We start from the raw sequence: 20,755 nt of genomic DNA on the forward strand, positions 1-20,755 counted from the left end.
CAAATTTCTGTTACTTGATCTATTCTAATTGCTGTTGAGATTGATGTCTCACTTGGAGAAAAATCTGAAAATGGATGAAAAGGTTCGTTATTGCTGCTACCATTTCTATTGATTCATTGTTTCATATAGTTATTAGATTGAAATAAAGAGTAATAATTTGGAAACAACCCCGGGCTCATATGGCAACAGGGCATGTTTGTATGTTATATCACCTCATCAATTAAAATAACAAGTGAAAGTTGGCAAGGTAGAGAAGAGGTGCGGTTTTAGGCCAATATTCCCTAAAAAATCCCTTTTCCCCTAAAAACTAAAGATAATGTTCATTTTATCTTTCGAATGTAAATGCAGAAGTGCGGTGGAAGTTTAGATTGAAGAAAAAAGTAATCTTAATCTACAAGTGAGCATTTGCAATGAGTAACTAGCAAACATCTTTGTATGGAGACATTACAAGAAGCCCACCACTCAAATTCATGGTAACCAATGGAGTCTCATACTTCATTTCCACATATTTGAAACAATACTTGCAAATTCTAAAGACCAAATCCAGTTGAACTGACACTCTTTTATCTCCTATGCAGTGCTACAAAAATGGAAAGCAACTAATTTTAAATTTTAAATATAAAATCTTAGTTTAACTTCTCTCGTATCCACAGCTTTAACCAAGAGAAACCAAAGTTCTGTACTGCTTAGTGCTGTCCATCTAACATGAAACATTGAGTTCTATACTCAAAGCTAACATAGAAAATTTAGTGTTGTCCATCTATCAATATTCTTGAAGTTTTATAAAATTTAGCTTGAGCATCGTTAGGATCAAATTGTTTCCCCTTTATTAATCAGTCCAATATTTTTACTAGTGATACCCATTTATTTCCTGTTCACATTCCCAATTTTATTCACAAATGTAGGAGTTTAGAAAATAAAGTCTGGTGATCCAATAACCCAAACATCCTAGATAAAGAACTACTCAGGGATTATCAACTAGACTTTCTGTCATTCATCATGCCAACTGGTAACACATCTCATTACAATCATTACTAAATAAAGAGAGTAAAATTAACATTGCAGGATAACCAAGAACTTTGGTGCTTGATGAATAGGAGGGACAGGGAATGAGAGCAATTATTCAGGATACAACATCGCATTGAATAAACATGATAGAAAGATGTATTTGGTAGGTTGTACACCTTAGTAAATGGGAAACCGTTGGATACTATACACCTAAGTAAAAGAGGAGATTACGGATGCTAAATTTTATAGTGACTACAGTTCTGCTATGTACTTTTTTGCTTGATTTATTATAATGGGAGGCCCCAAGATGCAAAGAATTTTTAAACAAATTATGCTATGAGTCTTTCTTTTTCCGTATACCAGTTGGGACACCATAACATACCGGTGATGCCCCAATAAAAAAAGAGAGTGTACAGGCTTCTCGAGCTTGACTCATGAATGATCCAATCTTTGTTCTATGGTTACAGTAATCTTCACATACAACACTACTACAAGCTTTAGATAATTTCTTCCTTGGGATTTTCTTCTTAGCATTTCCTTGACCCACCAGTTATGCTCATGGACTTCAATTCAGCAACCAAACGGCACTGGGCACAAGCCACCGAAGGAGATCTTTCTCTCAACCAAGCATCAAGCATGGCCTTACCAAATCGGTCAATATCCTTGTCTGTCACTTCCCATAGATTGGCAACTATAACAGGGAAACCAGCTGATAGATAGGAAAGATGAGTACCTTGTGGAGTGTACTGTGCCCCTGAACCACCACAAAGATCAAATTCAATCTTTAATAAGTTCACAGGGGCATAGTAATAAATTGATAGGAATGCCAGGAGGAACAAGCATGATCATAAAAGCATAAAAGCATGCAACTAGTATTTATGAATAAGCATGATCATAATCTAGCGATCAGTTGCAAAGTCAGCAATCATTCTATTCTAAAATCCCATCAAATTCTTTTAAATGGGAAACAGCAAGGCATTTACCTCTATGTTTTGATCTCTAAACCATTTTTCAAATGCAGTTTGTGAGCTGCTGAGATCACCACTAGGATTCAACAAATAAAATGCATTCAAGGGATCAATCAACGGAAAGGCAGCAGCATTCATTCCAGCCTGCTCTTGATGGTGGTGGCTTCTGTCAAGTATGGCAGAGATGCTGCCAATTGAAGGCATGCGATAAACCTCCTGTGTTCGTAGCACTGGTATGTTCTCCCATGGAAGCATCTACACAATCAATTAGCTTGTGTGAATGAAAAAATTAAAATGACCCAATCATCTCCTTCCTAAGGATGCCTGGAGAAGAACCCCCCATTAGGGTGGTAAAAACCTTTTCATGTAGCAAATAGATCATTAAGTTTCAAGTACCTTGGATGGTATATTTATCATTTCATTGGAACTTTTTTTTTTTTCAGAATCAAATTCTTATTAGGAATGGATCTTAACAAGTTTAGGGAGGTCTCTGGAGATTGTTCTAGTGATGAAACATTAACTGGTTTCATCCACATCAAAGAAAGGTTATGACTAAAGCCCATAGGTGATTATCGTTCTTATATTTGCAATAGCAAAATTTCAAAAGCACTGATATTCTTTTAAGATAATACCTCATAATTCACATTCCACTACACCTTGATATCACTAAATTAAATTCAATCTATTAGTTATAGAAGAAACATTGGACTCATAAGTTGACAATCTTGAAAAGTACAATGAGGGATGGAAAGAAAAAGACACACCTGCATCTCACAATCTAGCACCAGAATTATAGGTTACCTATTTACACTTTCTTCCTCTCTTCTGCTGCTCCAGATATGAGCTGGTTGGCCAATGCAGATTTCTTTTCAACTCTATCACAAGGGTTAGAGAATACCTTACACCTTGTTTTTTCATCATAAAATCCCACTTTACCAATATAGCAGCCTTTGTTTAAATATAGCTGCAAAAAACATTGTTCTCTTCCATGGGAATATCTGGCACTCCCAAGAATAATTTTAAGAAGGCTCTCATTTACATCCATTTTACTTTTAGATTTCAGATCATGCACCAGCTTCTTATGTATCAAATCTAGGCGTTCACAGTCCAAACATTCCCCCAAAAGCAAGTATCTCCAAGGACCCAACCATAAATCTTCCAAGTCCCTAGCATATAAAAGGCATGGTATGTTGACAATCTATTAAAAAAATGAATTTCCAGAAGATAAAATAAATATGGAAAGTGGTGCATAATGCTATAATGTTTATGCACTTTCAGCAACCATTAACATAGCAACAGTTGAAATTCTTGATCTTTAACTACCATGTCAAAATCCAAAACAATTAGAGATGAGAGATCAGTGATGCAAATTCTATAAATGAATTTTGATGGACGGGAATTGGGTACTTGGCCCCTATTCCCAAATGCAAACTAAAGAACCTTTGTAACTCCATACATGGATATACAAACATAGGGTAAGAAGGGAGTGAAAACCTACCTTAGCAATTTGCCAAGACAGTGATCAAGCTTCTTTCTCTATGTCCACCATTGCAATCTGTTCTCCTTTGTATCGTCTAGAGGAAATGTTGTAGATGATAAATAATTCTCCTCCAGTATCGTTTTAAATGCAGGAGCTACATCATCAACCACAGTGGAGCCCCAAGGACAGTGCCATTGTTTGTCCAAATCTTTGTGCTCATAGTGTATTCCAGACTCAGAGCTTGCATCATCATCTAAAACTTCTGGACAAAATTTTGCAATTTATTTAGTATCCATAGGTTATACATAAGGAGCTAATGTGGATCCTAACAGTTGCATGTGTTCAATTTCCCATATTCACTTAAAAGTAAAGTACCTTCTAAAACTGAATCCACAGGCAGAAGTATAACAACAGGTTGACTCTTCATATTCAAGTGTGACAATAGTACCCATGCATTGACAGAGGAAGGATAATTCAGCAATTCTCTTAATAGACTAGCCAAAGCACCTCCAAGCAAACTAATACAGATCACTGTAGTGCAAGGAAGGTCCTCAAAAAATTTCTTAACAAACTCCTCAAGGCCCTGAAGTGATTCAGGGGCAAGCCTGCAGCAGGAAGGAAAATAAAGAAGCTAGACTAGGTTAGCTTTATGTTCATGTTTCAAACCACAGTACATTTCATTTTTTCAAGAAGAGGCAGCTGACACCTGAGTAAGTTATATGTTTCTGCTCTGATGCAATTTGGGCCAGTTGAATGTGAACCCTGAACATAAAGTTTCACATAAAAATTATTAAGAAATAACATATCATACAAATATTTAAAGATTATACATCATACAAAAAGCAACTACCAAGCATGATACCTTCAGCATGAAGGGAACTTGCAGGGAATAAATTTGCAGCTAGCAGTCCAACTCCCAGCAGCAGTGATCTTCTCTCGAGATGGCCTTAAATTCACCATGTGAGATCAGGAAAGATATTAATTAATACATTTGCACAACCCCATTTCAGAATTCACCAAAGGTAAACCTTTGGCTAAATATTTCTTTCAAGAAACCATTAATTACTCTGAGGACTCCATAGGGTGAAAGAATTAGTAGTGGTTTAAAAATCTACATCCAGATAAAAATAGAGACTTGCAAAGCCAGGCTCTGTTTGGTGCAGGTTTTTTCAACTGCTCAAAAGCTACTGTAAAGAGGTCTATAATGTAGTTGGATTTGTGTTAAAGCATTTTCAAGTAGAAGAAGTATGAAATCTTATAGAAACATTTTCAAAGCCCTTACAAGAAGAGATATTTTCACATCCAAATCTCAAATTTTCATTTTTATTTTTTAATTCAATGAGGTTTTCAAAAATGCACTTCACCAGAAGAACAGTACTTGTAAATCAGAGAGAAATCTAAAGTTGAATTTAATAGAAACCCTTACCTAATTCCCGGAATTGAGCTCTTAGAAGACATACTTTGAATTCCCAAAAGTAGGTTAGAAAAAAACATTACGGGTGTCAGTCAAACACAAGTTTCTGTACAAAGGCACTATTCAATATGAGGATTACAACCAAAAAACAAATTGAAACCCACGTCCAATTCCTATAACAGACACTAAAACACTCAACCCACAATCAAACCTGAAGAGAACTCAATCTGGGTATCATTCAAAAACAAAATTCTCCACAAAACATAGCTGCCAAGACTACGTAGGAAAGCAATCTGGGTACTACCTTAGCTAAACCTTAACTCAACCTCTCCCAAGCCTCGGGCCTTGCTTAGTGACCCTCATACCATGCCATTATGTGGTTCTCATGTGTAAACAAGTGGTCCACCAATGATTTTTTGGGATTGTACCTTAGGTACTACCTTAAGAGCCTTTAGGTACTACCTTAATGGCCTTTCGGTACTACCTTAAGGGACCCTAGGTACTACCTTAGCTAAACCTTCACTCAACTTCTCCCAAGCCTCGAGCCTTGCTTAGTGACCCTCATACCATGCCATTATGTGGTTCTCATGTGTGAACAAGTGGTCCACCAATGGTTTCTTGGGACTGTACCTTAGGTACTACCTTAAGAGCCCTTAGGTACTACCTTAATGGCCTTTAGGTACTACCTTAAGGGACCCTAGGTACTACCTTAGCTAAACCTTCACTCAACCTCTCCCAAGCCTCGAGCCTTGCTTAGTGACCCTCATACCATGCCATTATGTGGTTCTCATGTGTGAACAAGTGGTCCACCAATGATTTTTGGGGATTGTACCTTAAGTACTACCTTAAGAGCCTTTAGGTACTACCTTAATGGCCTTTAGGTACTACCTTAAGGGACCCTAGGTACTACCTTAGCTAAACCTTAACTCAACCCCTCCCAAGCCCCTAGCCTTGCTTAGTGACCCTCATACCACGTCATTATGTGGTTCTCATGTGTGAACAAGTGGTCCACCTATGGTTTTTTGGGACTGTACCTTAGGTACTACCTTAATGGCCCTTAGGTACTACCTTAAGGGACCCTAGGTACTACCTTAGCTAAACCTTCATTCAACCTCTCCCAAGCCTCGAGCCTTACTTAGTGACCCTCATACCATGCCATTATGTGGTTCTCATGTGTGAACAAGTGGTCCACCAATGATTTTTTGGGATTGTACCTAAGGTACTACCTTAAGGGACCCTAGGTACTATCTTAGCTAAACCTTCACTCAACCTCTCCCAAGCCTCGGGCCTTGCTTAGTGACCCTCATATCATGCCATTATGTGGTTCTCATGTGTGAACAAGTGGTCCACCAATGGTTTTTTGGGACTGTACCTTAGGTACTACCTTAAGAGGCCTTAGGTACTACCTTAATGGCCTTTAGGTACTACCTTAGCTAAACCTTAACTCAACCTCTCCCAAGCCCTGGGCCTTGCTTAGTGACCCTCATACCACGTCATTATGTGGTTCTCATGTGTGAACAAGTGGTCCACCTATGGTTTTTTTGGACTGTACCTTAGGTACTACCTTAATGGCCCTTAGGTACAACCTTAAGGGACCCTAGGTACTACCTTAGCTAAACCTTCATTCAACCTCTCCCAAGCCTCGAGCCTTGCTTAGTGACCCTCATACCATGCCATTATGTGGTTCTCATGTGTGAACAAGTGGTCCACCAATGATTTTTTGGGATTGTACCTTAGGTACTACCTTAAGAGCCTTTAGGTACTACCTTAATGGCCTTTAGGTACTACCTTAAGGGACACTAGGTACTACCTTAGTTAAACCTTCACTCAACCTCTCCCAAGCCTCGGGCCTTGCTTAGTGACCCTCATACCATGCCATTATGTGGTTCTCATGTGTGAACAAGTGGTCCACCAATGGTTTTTTGGGACTGTACCTTAGGTACTACCTTAAGAGCCCTTAGGTACTACCTTAATGGTCTTTAGGTACTACCTTAAGGGACCCTAGGTACTACCTTAGCTAAACCTTAACTCAACCTCTCCCAAGCCTCGAGCCTTGCTTAGTGACCCTCATACCATGCCATTATGTGGTTCTCATGTGTGAACAAGTAGTCCACCAATGATTTTTTGGGACTGTACCTTAGGTACTACCTTAAGAGCCTTTAGGTACTACCTTAATGGCCTTTAGGTACTACCTTAAGGGACCCTAAGTACTACCTTAGCTAAACCTTCACTCAACCTCTCCCAAGCCTCGGGCCTTGCTTAGTGACCCTCATACCATGCCATTATGTGGTTCTCATGTGTGAACAAGTGGTCCACCAATGGTTTTTTGGGACTGTACCTTAGGTACTACCTTAAGAGGCCTTAGGTACTACCTTAATGGCGCCTTTAGCTACTACCTTAAGGGACCCTAGGTACTACCTTAGCTAAACCTTAACTCAACCTCTCCCAAGCCTCGGGCCTTGCTTAGTAACCCTCATACCACGTCATTATGTGGTTCTCATGTGTGAACAAGTGGTCCACCAATGGTTTTTTGAGACTGTACCTTAGGTACTACCTTAATGGCCCTTAGGTACTACCTTAAGGGACCCTAGGTACTACCTTAGCTAAACCTTAACTCAACCTCTCCTAAGCCTCGGGCCTTGCTTAGTGACCCTCATACCATGCCATTATGTGGTTCTCATGTGTGAACAAGTGGTCCACCAATTGTTTTTTTGTGACTGTACTTTAGGTACTACCTTAAGAGCCCTTAGGTACTACCTTAATGGCCCTTAGGTACTACCTTAAGGTACCCTAGGTACTACCTTAAAACATTCCTTAACACCTAAGTAGCCATTTATTGTTGCAAAACATCTCATTGGGAAAGTACAAAAGAGAAACATAAGATCACTAGTAAACAACCATTTAGGGTGTTGTATTGAATTTCAAATCCAATCAAGAGATAAAAAAATGCGTCATAAATCCTCCAACTGTATTACTAACAATTTCTTAAGATCCGTGTTCATCCATATTTTGTATTGCCACATGCAGAACAATCGACTCAATTGGAGACTCTACCTTGAAAATAGGAGTATACACAACATGGTTCTAATTCTTAACCAGAAGAAAGACCCTAAGGAAACACAACAAAAACTAATAAGGACAATGCATGAATGAGTTTCTTAAAATATATTTAAAACTTCTAAGAAGGATTCACATATACAAGGTCAATAATTTGGAATACTAAAGGGAGACACATGTTACAAGTAGAAAATTTAGATTTCAAAGCCCCCTTATTGTGTGGGTAAGTGACTTGACAAAAAAGAGAAACACGAATGAAAATTAAAAAAAAATTATAATATGGTCCGATATCTTCATCCCTTTTGCATTTGTTATAGATTTCCTAAAACTACATTTTGATGATAACAAAACAAATGTTGAGTACTTGATCAAATTTCCTAAGTGTGGCAGATTGCAAAATCATTAGGTGAAACTTAAAGGAAAAATAAGTCAAGAATTTGGGCGATCATAGAAGACCAAAAGTTGAAGACCTTTTTTTGTAATATACTAGACTTTGTAACAGTTCCATGTGCATTTTAGATGAGGAAACTTACATGCACTTGACCTATGAAAAACTTAGGCTTTGGACTTGGTGACCATATTCAACCAAATCTTATTTTTAATTTTTTTTTTTTTAAGAAAGTTAATCTAGATGAAAACTAGAATGTAAAATGTGTCATAAACCTTAAAAACAACTCAAAATATTATATACAATCCTAGTCCCTTCTTGTATCTTAAAAGCCCGTGAAACCAAAGGCAAAATCCTAGTGTTTGGGGGAAACCCATGCCAAGCCTGCTTTCATAGTCATGCTTTGCCTAGAGCAACATTGTCACAACCCCAATATTTTGGAGCTACCCTGTCTTACTTCTGCTCTTTATCTCCTTATTCTCCCTATCCTTACTGTTTACCGTTAACTCTCTGAGAGCCTCGAGAATCCTTTTAGCAAAGGTGGATAGACAGATTCTATTTGATCAGATTCCTAAGAAATTATACTAACTTACCATTGTTTCCTTCATAAATTCGTATAAGCTAGTAAATAAAAGATATCCGATCCCTGTATAAGTAAGGAGACTTCTGAGGAACATTGGACACGTATCCAAGAAATGTATAGTCTGAACATGTTAAATCTAAACACGATTTCAGGTTAGGGTTACTTTGTAGACATGTAAGAATCGGAATAATTCCCAATTCAAAAAATGTCTGACATCGATGATGGATCCCCAAAATTACTCTATCAACCAATTAATAAGGATTTTCCAAACCACAAAAACGTAATAAATCTCGATTCAATCTTCTAAAGAAAAACTAGTTCATCCCTATCAAGAATATTCTCCACAAACTAAGGACCATTCGGATGAAAGAAAAAGAAAATGCTCCAGAATGGTCCATTTTCTTAAGCATTTTATTCTTTTTTACTTCAAAAAATCCCCAGGTGTCATGTAATCACGGATTCAATAACCAGAACACACCAATTTCATAGCACCGACTGAGGAAAGAGAATACCTTCTGGATGAGCTTCTTCATATTCTCGGAATTGTTTGCCAAAGTATACATCAGACCAATCGGGATTGAGACAGAGAGCGAACTTTCCGACTTCCAGGATTCCCTTTGAAGTTCCGATGGAAGACATTTTCATGAGGAAATTACGCAAGTGAAAATTGAGAGATTCCTACTTTTGGTTTTCAGTCGGGTTTATTTGTGTTTCAGTTTTGAGAAAAAGTTCCAAGTTTGAAATTGTTCTGCTGACATGGAGAGAATTTTCTGATGACATGGAGAAATTTAGGGGCAATATGGGAAGAAGAAAAATAAACAGGAGATAGTGCATGTTTTGGATATTATTTTATCTATTAATAATTGTATCTCATATTTTATATACTTAGATTATCAAAATCATATACTTTTCACATCACCGCCCTAAAACCTAACTTTCCCAACCACTCCTATTCAAAAAAAAAAAAAAAATCATTATATCAAGTACTATTCAAATAGTGAGTAATAGTAAAAATCATGGGAAAAGAAAATTTTATTTCCTACCTAAAGACATTGTCTCCTTCTGTTTGGAGAACTTTCAAAATGAATTTCAAAAAGAACTTTCAAAACCAAATGAAGATTCAAAACTTTCTCAGGAAAGCCAAGAATGTCAAATTTCCAAATTTTCATTTTTCAAGTTGAAAATTTTGAACCTTCTTGAAAGCATTAGACAGATGATCTGCGAAAAGGCTAAAGCTACAGGGGAAGCAAAGCAAGAGCATATTATGCAATTCCTTGCTGACTGTAGCACTTTTGGAATTACTATTCAAGGGATGAGCTTCACTTGGATTTCTTATTATGACAACACTTATAATAATTGTCCAAAGATCGATCCCTTGTGTAAGGAAATTCCATTAGAAAGACATGACTGTAAGTGTGCTCTTACTTACAGTATTTGCAAAACCAACATTGACTTAGATAGTTACAAACCAATAATCATTAAATTCAAAAATGAGTCAATAGAGCTAACTCTTTCTCTTCTTATGGATTATGGAGTTCTTTATCAACTAATTTTCTCACACCCTGATCAAACCGAAGGATTTGGAAGAAAATTAGCAGTTTGTGTTTTAAATGCTTTCATCAGAGATTTTAAAGCAGTTGAACTCATCATAGAAAGTAAACCTCCTGAATGGTCAAATGATGGAGGAGTTTACCCTGCTCAACACCTCATCCTTCTCAAAGCCAATCAAAGAAAATATCAATTGTTTGGTACAGAGAGCCCTTGGCCTTGTACTAAATTTGTCCTCAAAAAACAAATTAGACATTGGAGGTCAAGAATGATTTCAAGAAACCTTGATACTGAGATTTATAGTTCTTCTAACTATAATCTCATTGTTGAAAACAACAATCAAAAAATCATTTCTTCAATCTACCTTCCAGAAGTCCCTCTTCTTTTTCAGACTCAATTTACTTATCTTGTCGATAAGTATAGAAAAGAATATGTCCTTGAAGAAGAAGCCAGAAGAACTTTTGAAAAATATCTCTTAGAAATGTTCAATTAAGAGATATCAAGAATTTTTTGTACATTTGTAATTATCCAATAAAAAAAAAAAGTATGTAAAGTCTGCAGGTGTGAAAAGTAAAAAAAAAAAGGTCAATAGTGTTTTTTGAATAGTGAATTTCGTCTTTTACTATGACTCAAAAGTAAAAAGCAAAAAGGTGACTCAATGGCAACGTGATGAAAATGAAGAAAAGAAACTTACCTTTTACAATCTCCATACACGTGGAGGAAAATCAAACTTTAAAACCCAGAGACTCACCTATAAATAGGGCTTCAAAGCTTCTTCCTGGAACAGAGCTTGGCAAGGATTCGAGAGCCTGAAAAGAGTTAGTTTCAAGAGCAGAAAAAATTAGAGAGTGCAAAAATTCTGAGAGTTCATAAATTTTCTCTTGTAATTTTCTTCTTTGAGTTTGAGTCATCCCTCTGCTGTCAACAACCTGTAATCATCAGCTCTCTGTATTAAGGTATATTTTCAATAAACAAAATTTTCAAATTCAAATATTTGTGTTATTATGTTTAAATTTCTGCAATAAATTAGACAGTATTAGACATTAAATATTTCTGTTTTTATGCTTTGAGATAATTAGACAGAATTAATTATTGCGTGCATGAATTAATTATTGCGTGCATGAATTAATTATTGCGTGCATGAACTGTTGTATGTCCTGGGTGCAAATTGCACCCAGGACATTCAACAGTTCATGGTATCATTTGCACCAAGGACATACAATAGTTCATGCACGCAATAATTAATTTAGGCACGCAATAATTAATTCATGCACGCCTTAATTAAATCTGTCTAATTATCTCCAAGCATAAAAACATAAATATTTAATGTCTAATTTATTGCAGAAATTTAAGCATAATAACACAAATATTTGAATCTAAAAATTTGGTTTATTGAAAATATACCTTAATTACAGAGAGTTGATGAGTACAGCTTGTTGACAGCAGAGGGATGACTCAAACTCAAAGGAGAAAATTACAAGAGAAATTTTTTGAACTCTCAGAATTTTTTCACTCTCTCCTATTTTTTCTGCTCTTGAAGCTCTCTCGAACCCTTGCCCAACTCTGCTCCAGGAAGAAGCTTTGAAGCCCTTTTTATAGGTGAGTTTCTGGGCTTTAAAGTTTTGATTTTCCTCCACGTGTATGGAGATTGCAGGAGATAAGTCTCTTTTTCTTCCTTTTTAATTTCATCACGTTGCCATTGAGTCACCTTCTTGCTTTTTACTTTTGTAGTAAAAGACGAAATTTACTATTCAAAAAACACTATTCACCTTTTTTTTTTTTTTTACTGGATAATTACAAATGTACAAAAGATTCTTGATATCTCTTAATTGAGCATTTCTAAGAGATATTTTTCAAAAGTTCTTCTGGCTTCTTCTTCAAGGACATATTCTTTTCTATACTTATCGACAAGATAAGTAAATTGAGTCTGAAAAAGAAGAGGGACTTCTAGAAGGTAGATTGAAGAAATGATTTTTTGATTATTGTCTTCAGCAATAAGATTATAGTTAGAAGAACTATAAATCTCAGCATCAAGGTTTCTTGAAATCATTCTTGACTTCCAATGTCTGATTTGTTTTTTGAGGACAAATTTAGTACAAGGCCAAGGGCTCTCTATACCGAACAATTGATATTTTCTTTGATTGACTTTGAGAAGGATGAGGTGTTGAGCAGGGTAAACTCCTCCATCATTTGACCATTCAGAAGGTTTACTTTCTATGGTGAGTTCAACTGCTTTAAAATCTCTGATGAAAGCATTTAAAACACAAACTGCTAATTTTCTTCCAAATCCATCGGTTTGATCAGGATGAGAGAAAATTAGTTGATAAAGAACTCCATAATCCATGAGAAGAGAAGGAGTTAGCTCTATTGACTCATTTTTGAATTTAATGATTATTGGTTTGTAACTGTCTAAGTCAATGTTGGCTTTGCAAATACTGTAAGTAAGAGCACACTTACAATCATGCATTTCTAATGGAATTTCCTTACACAAGGGATCGATCTTTGGACAATTATTATAAGTGTTGTCATAATAAGAAATCCAAGTGAAGCTCATCCCTTGAATAGTAATTCCAAAAGTGCTACAGTCAGCAAGAAATTGCATAATATGTTCTTGCTTTGCTTCTCCTGTAACTTTAGCCTTTTCACAGATCATCTGTCTAATGCTTTCAAGAAGGTCCAAAATTTTCTACTTGAAAAATGAAAATCTGGAAATTTGACATTCTTGGCTTTCCTGAGAAAGTTTTGAATTTTCATTTGGTTTTGAAAGTTCTTTTTGAAATTCATTTTGAAAATCTTTTGAAAATTCACCTTTGGATTCTTCTGTTTTTTCCCTGCAAATGAAATTTTCAAGATCTGTATCCATTGGGGTGCAATGTATATCAGAACTTGAAGGGTTATAAAAACTTTCTAATTTATCATTTAGCTGTTTAAAATGGAAAGATAAGGCATTTAAAGCTTCCAACTTTTGAATATCACTTTTTGCATTCCAGAGATTGTCTAAAATGCATTTTTGTGATCTGTCTAATCTTTCTGTCTTTATGAATCCGGAATGACAGATTACATTTAGGAATTACTGGAAGAGTAAATTTCCCAAATGTAATTCTTTCTTGCTCCATCTGTAGACAAAATTCAAATTTTAGTATCTCTATTGAAGAATAAAACAAATATCTAATGGTTTTGTCTTTATCATACCAAATTTGAAAATATATTGAGTTTATGAGAGGAACATAATTTCGAATAATGATGTTAAAATGAGTTGTTGAATATTTTGAAATCACATTTATTGATTTATATGAGCATGCACAAATACCATCACAATCCTTTTGATTATTTGATTCTTCTTTTGTATTTGATTTTTCACTTGATATTTCTTGTGTTATTAGTATTTGATTGTCTTCTTCTAAGTCATAATTTTCACTTGATTCTTCATTTTCTTTATCAATCATTAATCCTATCATTAGATTTTAAAGTTTATCACTTATTTCTAATGAATTAATCTTGTTTTCTAATTGACAGTCTCTTAAGTAATGTCCTACTTTTCTACATTTATAACATGTTGGTGTTTTCTTTTTTAAAGTTGTTTTATTTGAAGATTTTGATTTATTAGGGGTAGATTTTACAAACTTCTTTTGAAATTTTGACTCTATGTATGGTTTTTTACTTTTTATTTTATTTTGTTTATTTTTTCTTTTTGAAGGGGCAACTATTGTATCATAACCATAATATGAACAAAATTTTCCTAATTCTTTTTTACTATCTTCTTTTTCTTTTTTCATTTGACTCTTTAATTTAAGATCTGTACAAAGGGCTAATCCTTCATTATTGATAAAAGTAATTGATTCTCCATATGTTAATGACTCATAAGGAATTCTATCATTATGAATATTTCTTATTCTTTGTCTAACCTTTTCGGCAAATAAAGTAGGTAAACCTGATATAAATTTTTCTTTCCAATAATGGCTTCCACAATCATGTCTTGTCATAACTTTGACTAAAAACATATCTTTATACCACTTAAAATCTTGAAGTGTTGGGCATCTAAGATTATTAAGGATTTTAGAAGTTCTTTCTTGAAAATAAACTGGATCTCCTATAAAATGTTTTGTTATTGCAAATATTAGTGTATTGACAGCATCTTCTTCATAGGATTGGACCGATGTTCCTTCCTCTTTAACTATTGTCTTTTTTGCATTTAATATGTATTCTCTATCATTTTGACTCAAATAATAATCCCACCATCCTTTAAGTAAACCAGTGAATCCTATTACTAAGGCACTAGCAGCATGAAAGTCAGAATTACTAGTTTTGATTCTATAAGCATTAGCAGCCATCATCATTTCATGAAGTAAATTAATTATTTGATGTTCACTCATTCCATCTATATTCCATTCATAAAAACTACTACCATCATAACTAGCAGCTAATTAATAATTTCTATCTTCTAATTGAACGTCAGGAAAAGAGGGTTTTGAATAATAATTTTTTCTACTTACAAAATTATTAGAAATTGCATTGACTGTTGCAGGAGGTTTTTCTATTGAATCAGGAGACATTTTGAATTGTTCTTCTAATTTATTTATTTCTGGTTTTCTTTTTGTTATAGTTTGAATTTGATTCTTAATACCGTTAATATTGAGTTTGTCTAATCTACTTTGTATTTCTTTTAACATTGTTTCTGCTGGTGAGGATAATTGAATATTAGATTTCGCAGCATTTATCGGAATAATAAAAGGTTGTTCTAAAGATTTAGATGATGATGATGATGATAAAGATGATGATGATGATAAAGTTGAGGAAATTTTTAAGGATTTTAATGATGATGTTTTTGTTTCTCCTATCTTCCCTCTCGGGTAGAAGAAAACAAAAATTTAGAAATTTTTGTTGTTTGTTGATTTAGATGTTGCAGAGAATGATTTATATAATTTAATTGTTGTTGAACTTGTTTAATATCCTTATAAATTATGGGACTTTGTTCATCTTTGGTTCTTGGAATTTTGAAAGGTGATGCAGAAATTGAATTATTATCAAAATTAAATTGATGATTATTTAAGGGTGGTTGTGAACCTAATTCTGAAGTTATTGTTAAAATTCTTTTTTGAGCATGTTTTTTTTTTTTTGATAAGTAAGCAAGATATTCATTAAAAAAGGCCAAACGACACAAAGCATACATGGAGTATACAAGACGGCTACAGCCACAAAAAGAAAAAGGACCAAAAAGAACTACCTCCCCTCAAGTGGAAGCTATCCACTCCAAGAAACCTATAAGGGAGAAAGACTCCTCACCTAAATACACTTTGGCCCAATTCCACAAGTTACAAACAAAAGAATTCTTTAATCTCTGAATATTCAACTCACCCCCCCTAAAAGCTAATCCATTCCTCTCCTTTCAAACCGTCCAAAAAATACACAACGGAATGGATTTCCAAATCTTTTTCCTTTTCTTCCCTACAAATGAGCCCCTCCAGGAGATAAGAGTCTCCTTTACAGTTTCTGGGAGGACCCACTTGATATCTATCAACCCAAAAATAATATCCCAAAGAACTCTAGTCACTATACAGTGTAAAAGAATATGATTTACATTCTCTTCTTCATAGCCACACAAAAAACAACAATTTGGAAGTTGCACCCCTCTTATCTGGAGCCTATCCAGAGTGAGCACCTTCTCCCAAGTGGCCTCCCAAGCAAAAAAGCAGACTTTAGTTGGCACCCTATCCACCCATATTTTCTTTGCGGGAAACACTGTATCATTAGGCTTATCCAACAGCCTGTAAGCATCTTTAACCCTGAAAAAACCATTTCTTCCTTGCTTCCATTTAACAAAGTCATCCCCCAGTGAAGGCCTATGACCCCTCAAAGTATGGAGCAAATCACCAACCATATCCAACTCCCAGTCATTGAAGTCCCTCACAAAAACAAGATTCCACTCTCCTTGGCCCGAATCTTGATCCCACATTTCCTCAATCGTGGCATCTCTATGCGCATCAAGGACAAAAAGATGGTTGAAACATTGGGACAACGGAGTATCAGTGCACCAACTATCTTTCCAAAATTTAATTTTGGAGCCCTTCCCAACTATAAAAGCCAAATTCTCCCAGCACCATTCTGATTCTTTCATAATCTCCTTTCAAACCCCTACTCCAGCCGCCCCATTGGCCTTCTTAGACCTCCAACCATGTTCCTCCTGCCCATATTTCGTAGAAATCACTTGTTTCCAAAGATTATCCTTTTCACAAGCAAACCTCCAAATCCACTTGCCCAGCAAGGCTCTATTCAGAGTGGCTATTCTCCTTAACCCTAGCCCTCCATTGAGTTTTTCTAAACAGACCACATCCCATTTAACTAGATGAACTTTTCCCTCCAAGTTTCCACCCCCCCATAGGAAATCTCTTTGGGTTTTCTCCACTCTTTTAGCAACAGACTTGGGCATACGGAAGATAGACATTTGGTAAATTGGCATACTAGCCAAGGTACTTTTTATGAGAGTGATCCTCCCCCCTTTGGAGATGTTCTGTCTTTTCCAAAGCGCAAGTCTCCTCCTGACCCTCTCCTCCACTCCATCCCATATAGAAGAAGCCCTATTGGGGGCCCCTAAAGGGAGCCCCAAATAGTGGGAGGGCAAAGACCCCACCCTGCACCCTAACTCAACTGCCAACTCAAGAATCTCCTCCACTTCTCCAACTGGGATAATTTCGCTTTTGGCTAGATTAATACGAAGACCCGAGGTCGCTTCAAACCAAAAGAGAATCCAGCTTAAATGAGAAACTTGCTCTTTATTCGCCTCACAAAACACAATTGTATCATCAGCAAAAAATAGGTGGGAGATATTCAATGATGTTCTTCTACCACCCCGAATATTGCACCCTGTTAGATATCCCCCCTCCATCGCTCTCCTGATAAGAACGTCCAGAATCTCCATTCCCATAACAAAGAGGTAAGGGGATAGAGAATCCCCTTGACGAAGCCCTCTAGTGCTAGGGAAAAACCCAGCTGGCACTCCATTAACAAGAATAGAGAATTTAGCAGAAGACACACAGTTCCACATCCATCCCACCCACTTGGTCCCAAAGCCCATTTTTTGAAGGACCTTCATTAAGAAATTCCAATTGATGCTGTCATACGCTTTTTCTATATCCAATTTGCAGATAATGCCCTTTTCCTTTCTCTTCTGCCATGAATCTATCACCTCATTAGCAATTAAGGATGCATCCAGAATTTGTCTTCCCATAACAAAGGCGTTCTGAGCACCAGATACCACCTTACCAATCACCTTTTTTAGCCTATTAGCTAAAACTTTAGCCAAAAGTTTATAGAGCCCCCCCAATAGGCTAATAGGTCTAAAGTCTCCCAGGTCCTCCGCCCCGCTTTTCTTAGGAATCAACACCAAGAAGGTGTTGTTGAGGCTCCTAACAGAGGAATTATGCTCATGAAACTCTTTAAACATCTCCATGATCTCCTCTTTGGTAAAATCCCATGCGCTTTGCCAAAAGGCTACAGTAAAACCATCCGGGCCTGGGGTTTTATCCCCATTCATCTCCATCAGCGCCGAATGAATCTCACTCTCTGAAAATGGGACTTCCAAACCCTCTGCTTCTTGCTGGCTTATGCAACCCACCTGGATGCTACCAATATCCGCCTGCCAGACCATGTCTTCAGAAAGCACCTGCTGAAACGAGTTCACAACTCCTTCTCTCACCTCCTGCTCCTCTAACAGCCACTCCCCATTAACCTTAATTCTGCCCATAGCGTTGTTTCTTCGGTGTGCACTTGCCATTTTATGGAAGAACCTCGTATTTCTATCCCCCTCCCTTAACCAAATCTCTCTTGAATGCTGTCTCCAATGGGCTTCCTCCAACAGAACCCATTTCTTAAATGAGTCTTTGGCTTCCTTTTTTAAATCAACTTCCTCCACAGTCAAATTTCTCTCACTTTCCACCCGATCCCAAAGGTCTACTTGCTCTAAGGCTGCAGCTTTATTGGTCTCCAGCCTCCCAAATACCTCTTTGTTCCAAACTCTCAGTTTCTTTTTAATTTCCTTCATTTTAACAGTCAATCTGTAGCTAGCACTGCCCCTGACTTCAATCCCCTGCCACCATGATCTCACAATGTCTTTAAACCCCTCAACCTTCAGCCACATATTTTCGAATCTAAACGGGGTGGGGCCTCTTCTAATTCCACCCCCCTCTAACACAATTGGGAAATGATCAGAAATTGGCCGAAACAACCTGAGCTAAGTGACTCCATTAAACTGATCTAACCAGCTAGGGGAAACTAAAAATCTGTCTAGTCTCGCCCACGCCTGATTATTAAGCCCCCATTCCAGGTGAACTCTCCCCCCTGCAGAGGCAAGTCCACCAGCTCTAGTTCATCCACAGTCTCTGCAAATCTCCTCATGGCTGAACTGATTCTACTTTGGCTGCTCCTTTCTTGCTGAAACAGAATGACATTGAAGTCCCCACCAAGACACCAAGGATCGTCCCAAAGACCTCTTATCGCCCCAAGTTCCTCCCACATACCTTCCCTTTCCATTTTAGTAAAAGGACCATACACTCCTGTAAAAACCCAAGTAGCCCCATTTTCTATAGTCTTGAATCTACAAGACAATGTAAAATGACCCTCCTCCCAATCCAATATATCCAAGACCCTCTTGTCCCACCAAATCAAAATGCCACCCCCAGCCCCCTCCGCATTAAGGGCTCTCCAATCCAAAAATCTCCCCGTACCCAGGCTTCTCACAATACCTTCCGACATCTCCTGAATCTTGGTTTCCTGAATACACATTAGGTCCACCCTCTGGCTCCTTATATAGTTCTTAATAATTTTCCTCTTAGAGCTGTCATTAGCTCCCCTCACATTCCAACTTATAATCTTCAGCTTCATTGGACAACTATCAGTTGGTTCCCTTTGCCCTGTGAAGGACCTTTCTGCTTATTCCCCCCCTCATAATTGACAGAGCATTCCAGCCTCTTTAGTTCCCTTTCGAATTTGGATTTCTCCAAGAGCTCTTTGCTGTGAATCTTTTCCCTCCTCTTTCTGATTTTAGTCAGAAAATTCAATATCTCCCTCTCCAACCCCTCCGTAGGGAATCCCAGAAATTGACTAAATTTTGCTAAGCTGCAGTTCTCCCATAATTCCTCTTTCTCATTTTCGTTGTCTTGAGGTCCTGATGCATCAGCATTCCCCTCCTTGCCCCTAATCTTACCTCAGTTTTTATTGGCCTCTCCCAACTTCCAGGATCCATTCTCATTTTCAACATTCCCCTCATAGACTGTTAGCCAAGTTGACTTATCCCCCCATAAATCCTCATCTATTCCCCCTGGGTGATCTAAAGACTCCCCCTCTGGAGCCCGATCAGAATTAGAAGAGAGAGAAAAAGATGTCCCCAAAGCCCGATTACCTTTAGGATGGGAATTCAGGACATACCTCTTGGCTTCTTCTTCAAGCACACGGTCAGTCAATGAGAAGCCTTCATCCCTCTGTTCCCTTCTGATCTCTATTGGCACCCAGCTCATCAAAGGATCATCTGGAGTGGATCCTATTTTGGAGATAAAACGGCCCAAAAAACCAGCCTTCTCTTGGGCAGCAATTGGGCCCTCCCTTTCCAATCCTTCCATTTCTGCACAAATATGGCAGCCCAGCTCAGCAGCCCAATTAGATGGGCCAGCCACCTTTGTTTTACCTTTTAATTTACGGCCCAAAAGCCCATCTCGCTTAGCCAGCCCACCATCCTTCTCCTGCTCTTTAAGACTCATATTTGGGCCATATGAGGGCGACCCAACCATTTTACCATTTGAATAGGCCCAGTCCCTAGGCATCGGGCCATGGACCTGGTTCCCGGGCTCTAAGCCCGGCCCATTCTCCTGCAGAGCCCTCCCATCATCTGGCAGGAGCAGTCCCTCGATTCCCGCTTCTCTCAGATCCTTCCTCACGCGCTTCTCCGAGCGTGAGAACGTATCATCCCTGTCCTTGGTTCTCCTGCTGCTTTCCGCCGCATGAAAGCTCCTTCTCACCATCGGTCTAACTTCCTACCACAGCGCCAAAGAGTAAACCTCCTCCTCTACCTGAATTTCTAGCATACTTGGTCTAAAATCGCCTCTTAGTTTGACCAGAATCCTAGCCCATTGAATTTCCCCCATCGACCTTGTTCGCTCATCAATTTCAACAAATCCCCCACATTCATCCCCTATTTTCTTCAGTATCGTCGGGCTCCATAACGAGATTGGCAAACCAAAAATTTTAAGCCAGGCTTCCTGAATCATCCCCTCCTCTACCCAACACCCCGTCTTTGGATTCCAGAGATCTAACCCTAAGT

At 37.6% G+C, this 20,755-nt stretch overlaps 1 protein-coding gene across 3 annotated transcripts; it reads right to left on the bottom strand.

Annotated features, from left to right (window-relative positions):
* Nucleotides 1-1,141: 1,141 nt before the first annotated feature.
* LOC117908840 (separase-like) lies at nt 1,142-11,643 on the bottom strand. 3 transcript variants are annotated; one of them, XR_004650261.1, is made up of 8 exons: nt 9,411-9,929; nt 4,319-4,402; nt 4,163-4,218; nt 3,832-4,061; nt 3,475-3,718; nt 2,741-3,142; nt 1,992-2,231; nt 1,142-1,762 (listed from the first exon to the last, which is right to left on the bottom strand). XR_004650261.1 is itself a non-coding variant. In XM_034822631.1 (4 exons), the coding sequence occupies exons 2-4, from the start codon at nt 9,459-9,461 to the stop codon at nt 1,700-1,702; spliced, it is 354 nt and encodes a 117-aa protein (XP_034678522.1). In that variant the 5' UTR covers nt 9,462-9,513; nt 9,942-11,643; the 3' UTR covers nt 1,142-1,699. The 3 variants fall into 3 exon arrangements, 2 of the variants coding, with proteins under 2 accessions (XP_034678522.1, XP_034678523.1); XM_034822631.1 differs by lacking the exons at nt 2,741-3,142; nt 3,475-3,718; nt 3,832-4,061; nt 4,163-4,218; nt 4,319-4,402 and adding an exon at nt 9,942-11,643 and having other exon boundaries at nt 9,411-9,513; XM_034822632.1 differs by lacking the exons at nt 3,475-3,718; nt 3,832-4,061; nt 4,163-4,218; nt 4,319-4,402; nt 9,411-9,929 and having other exon boundaries at nt 2,741-3,447.
* Between the last annotated feature and the right edge of the window lie 9,112 nt (nt 11,644-20,755).

The sequence above is a fragment of the Vitis riparia genome, chromosome 19, assembly GCF_004353265.1.
Source record: "Vitis riparia cultivar Riparia Gloire de Montpellier isolate 1030 chromosome 19, EGFV_Vit.rip_1.0, whole genome shotgun sequence".
Lineage (NCBI taxonomy): Eukaryota > Viridiplantae > Streptophyta > Magnoliopsida > Vitales > Vitaceae > Vitis > Vitis riparia.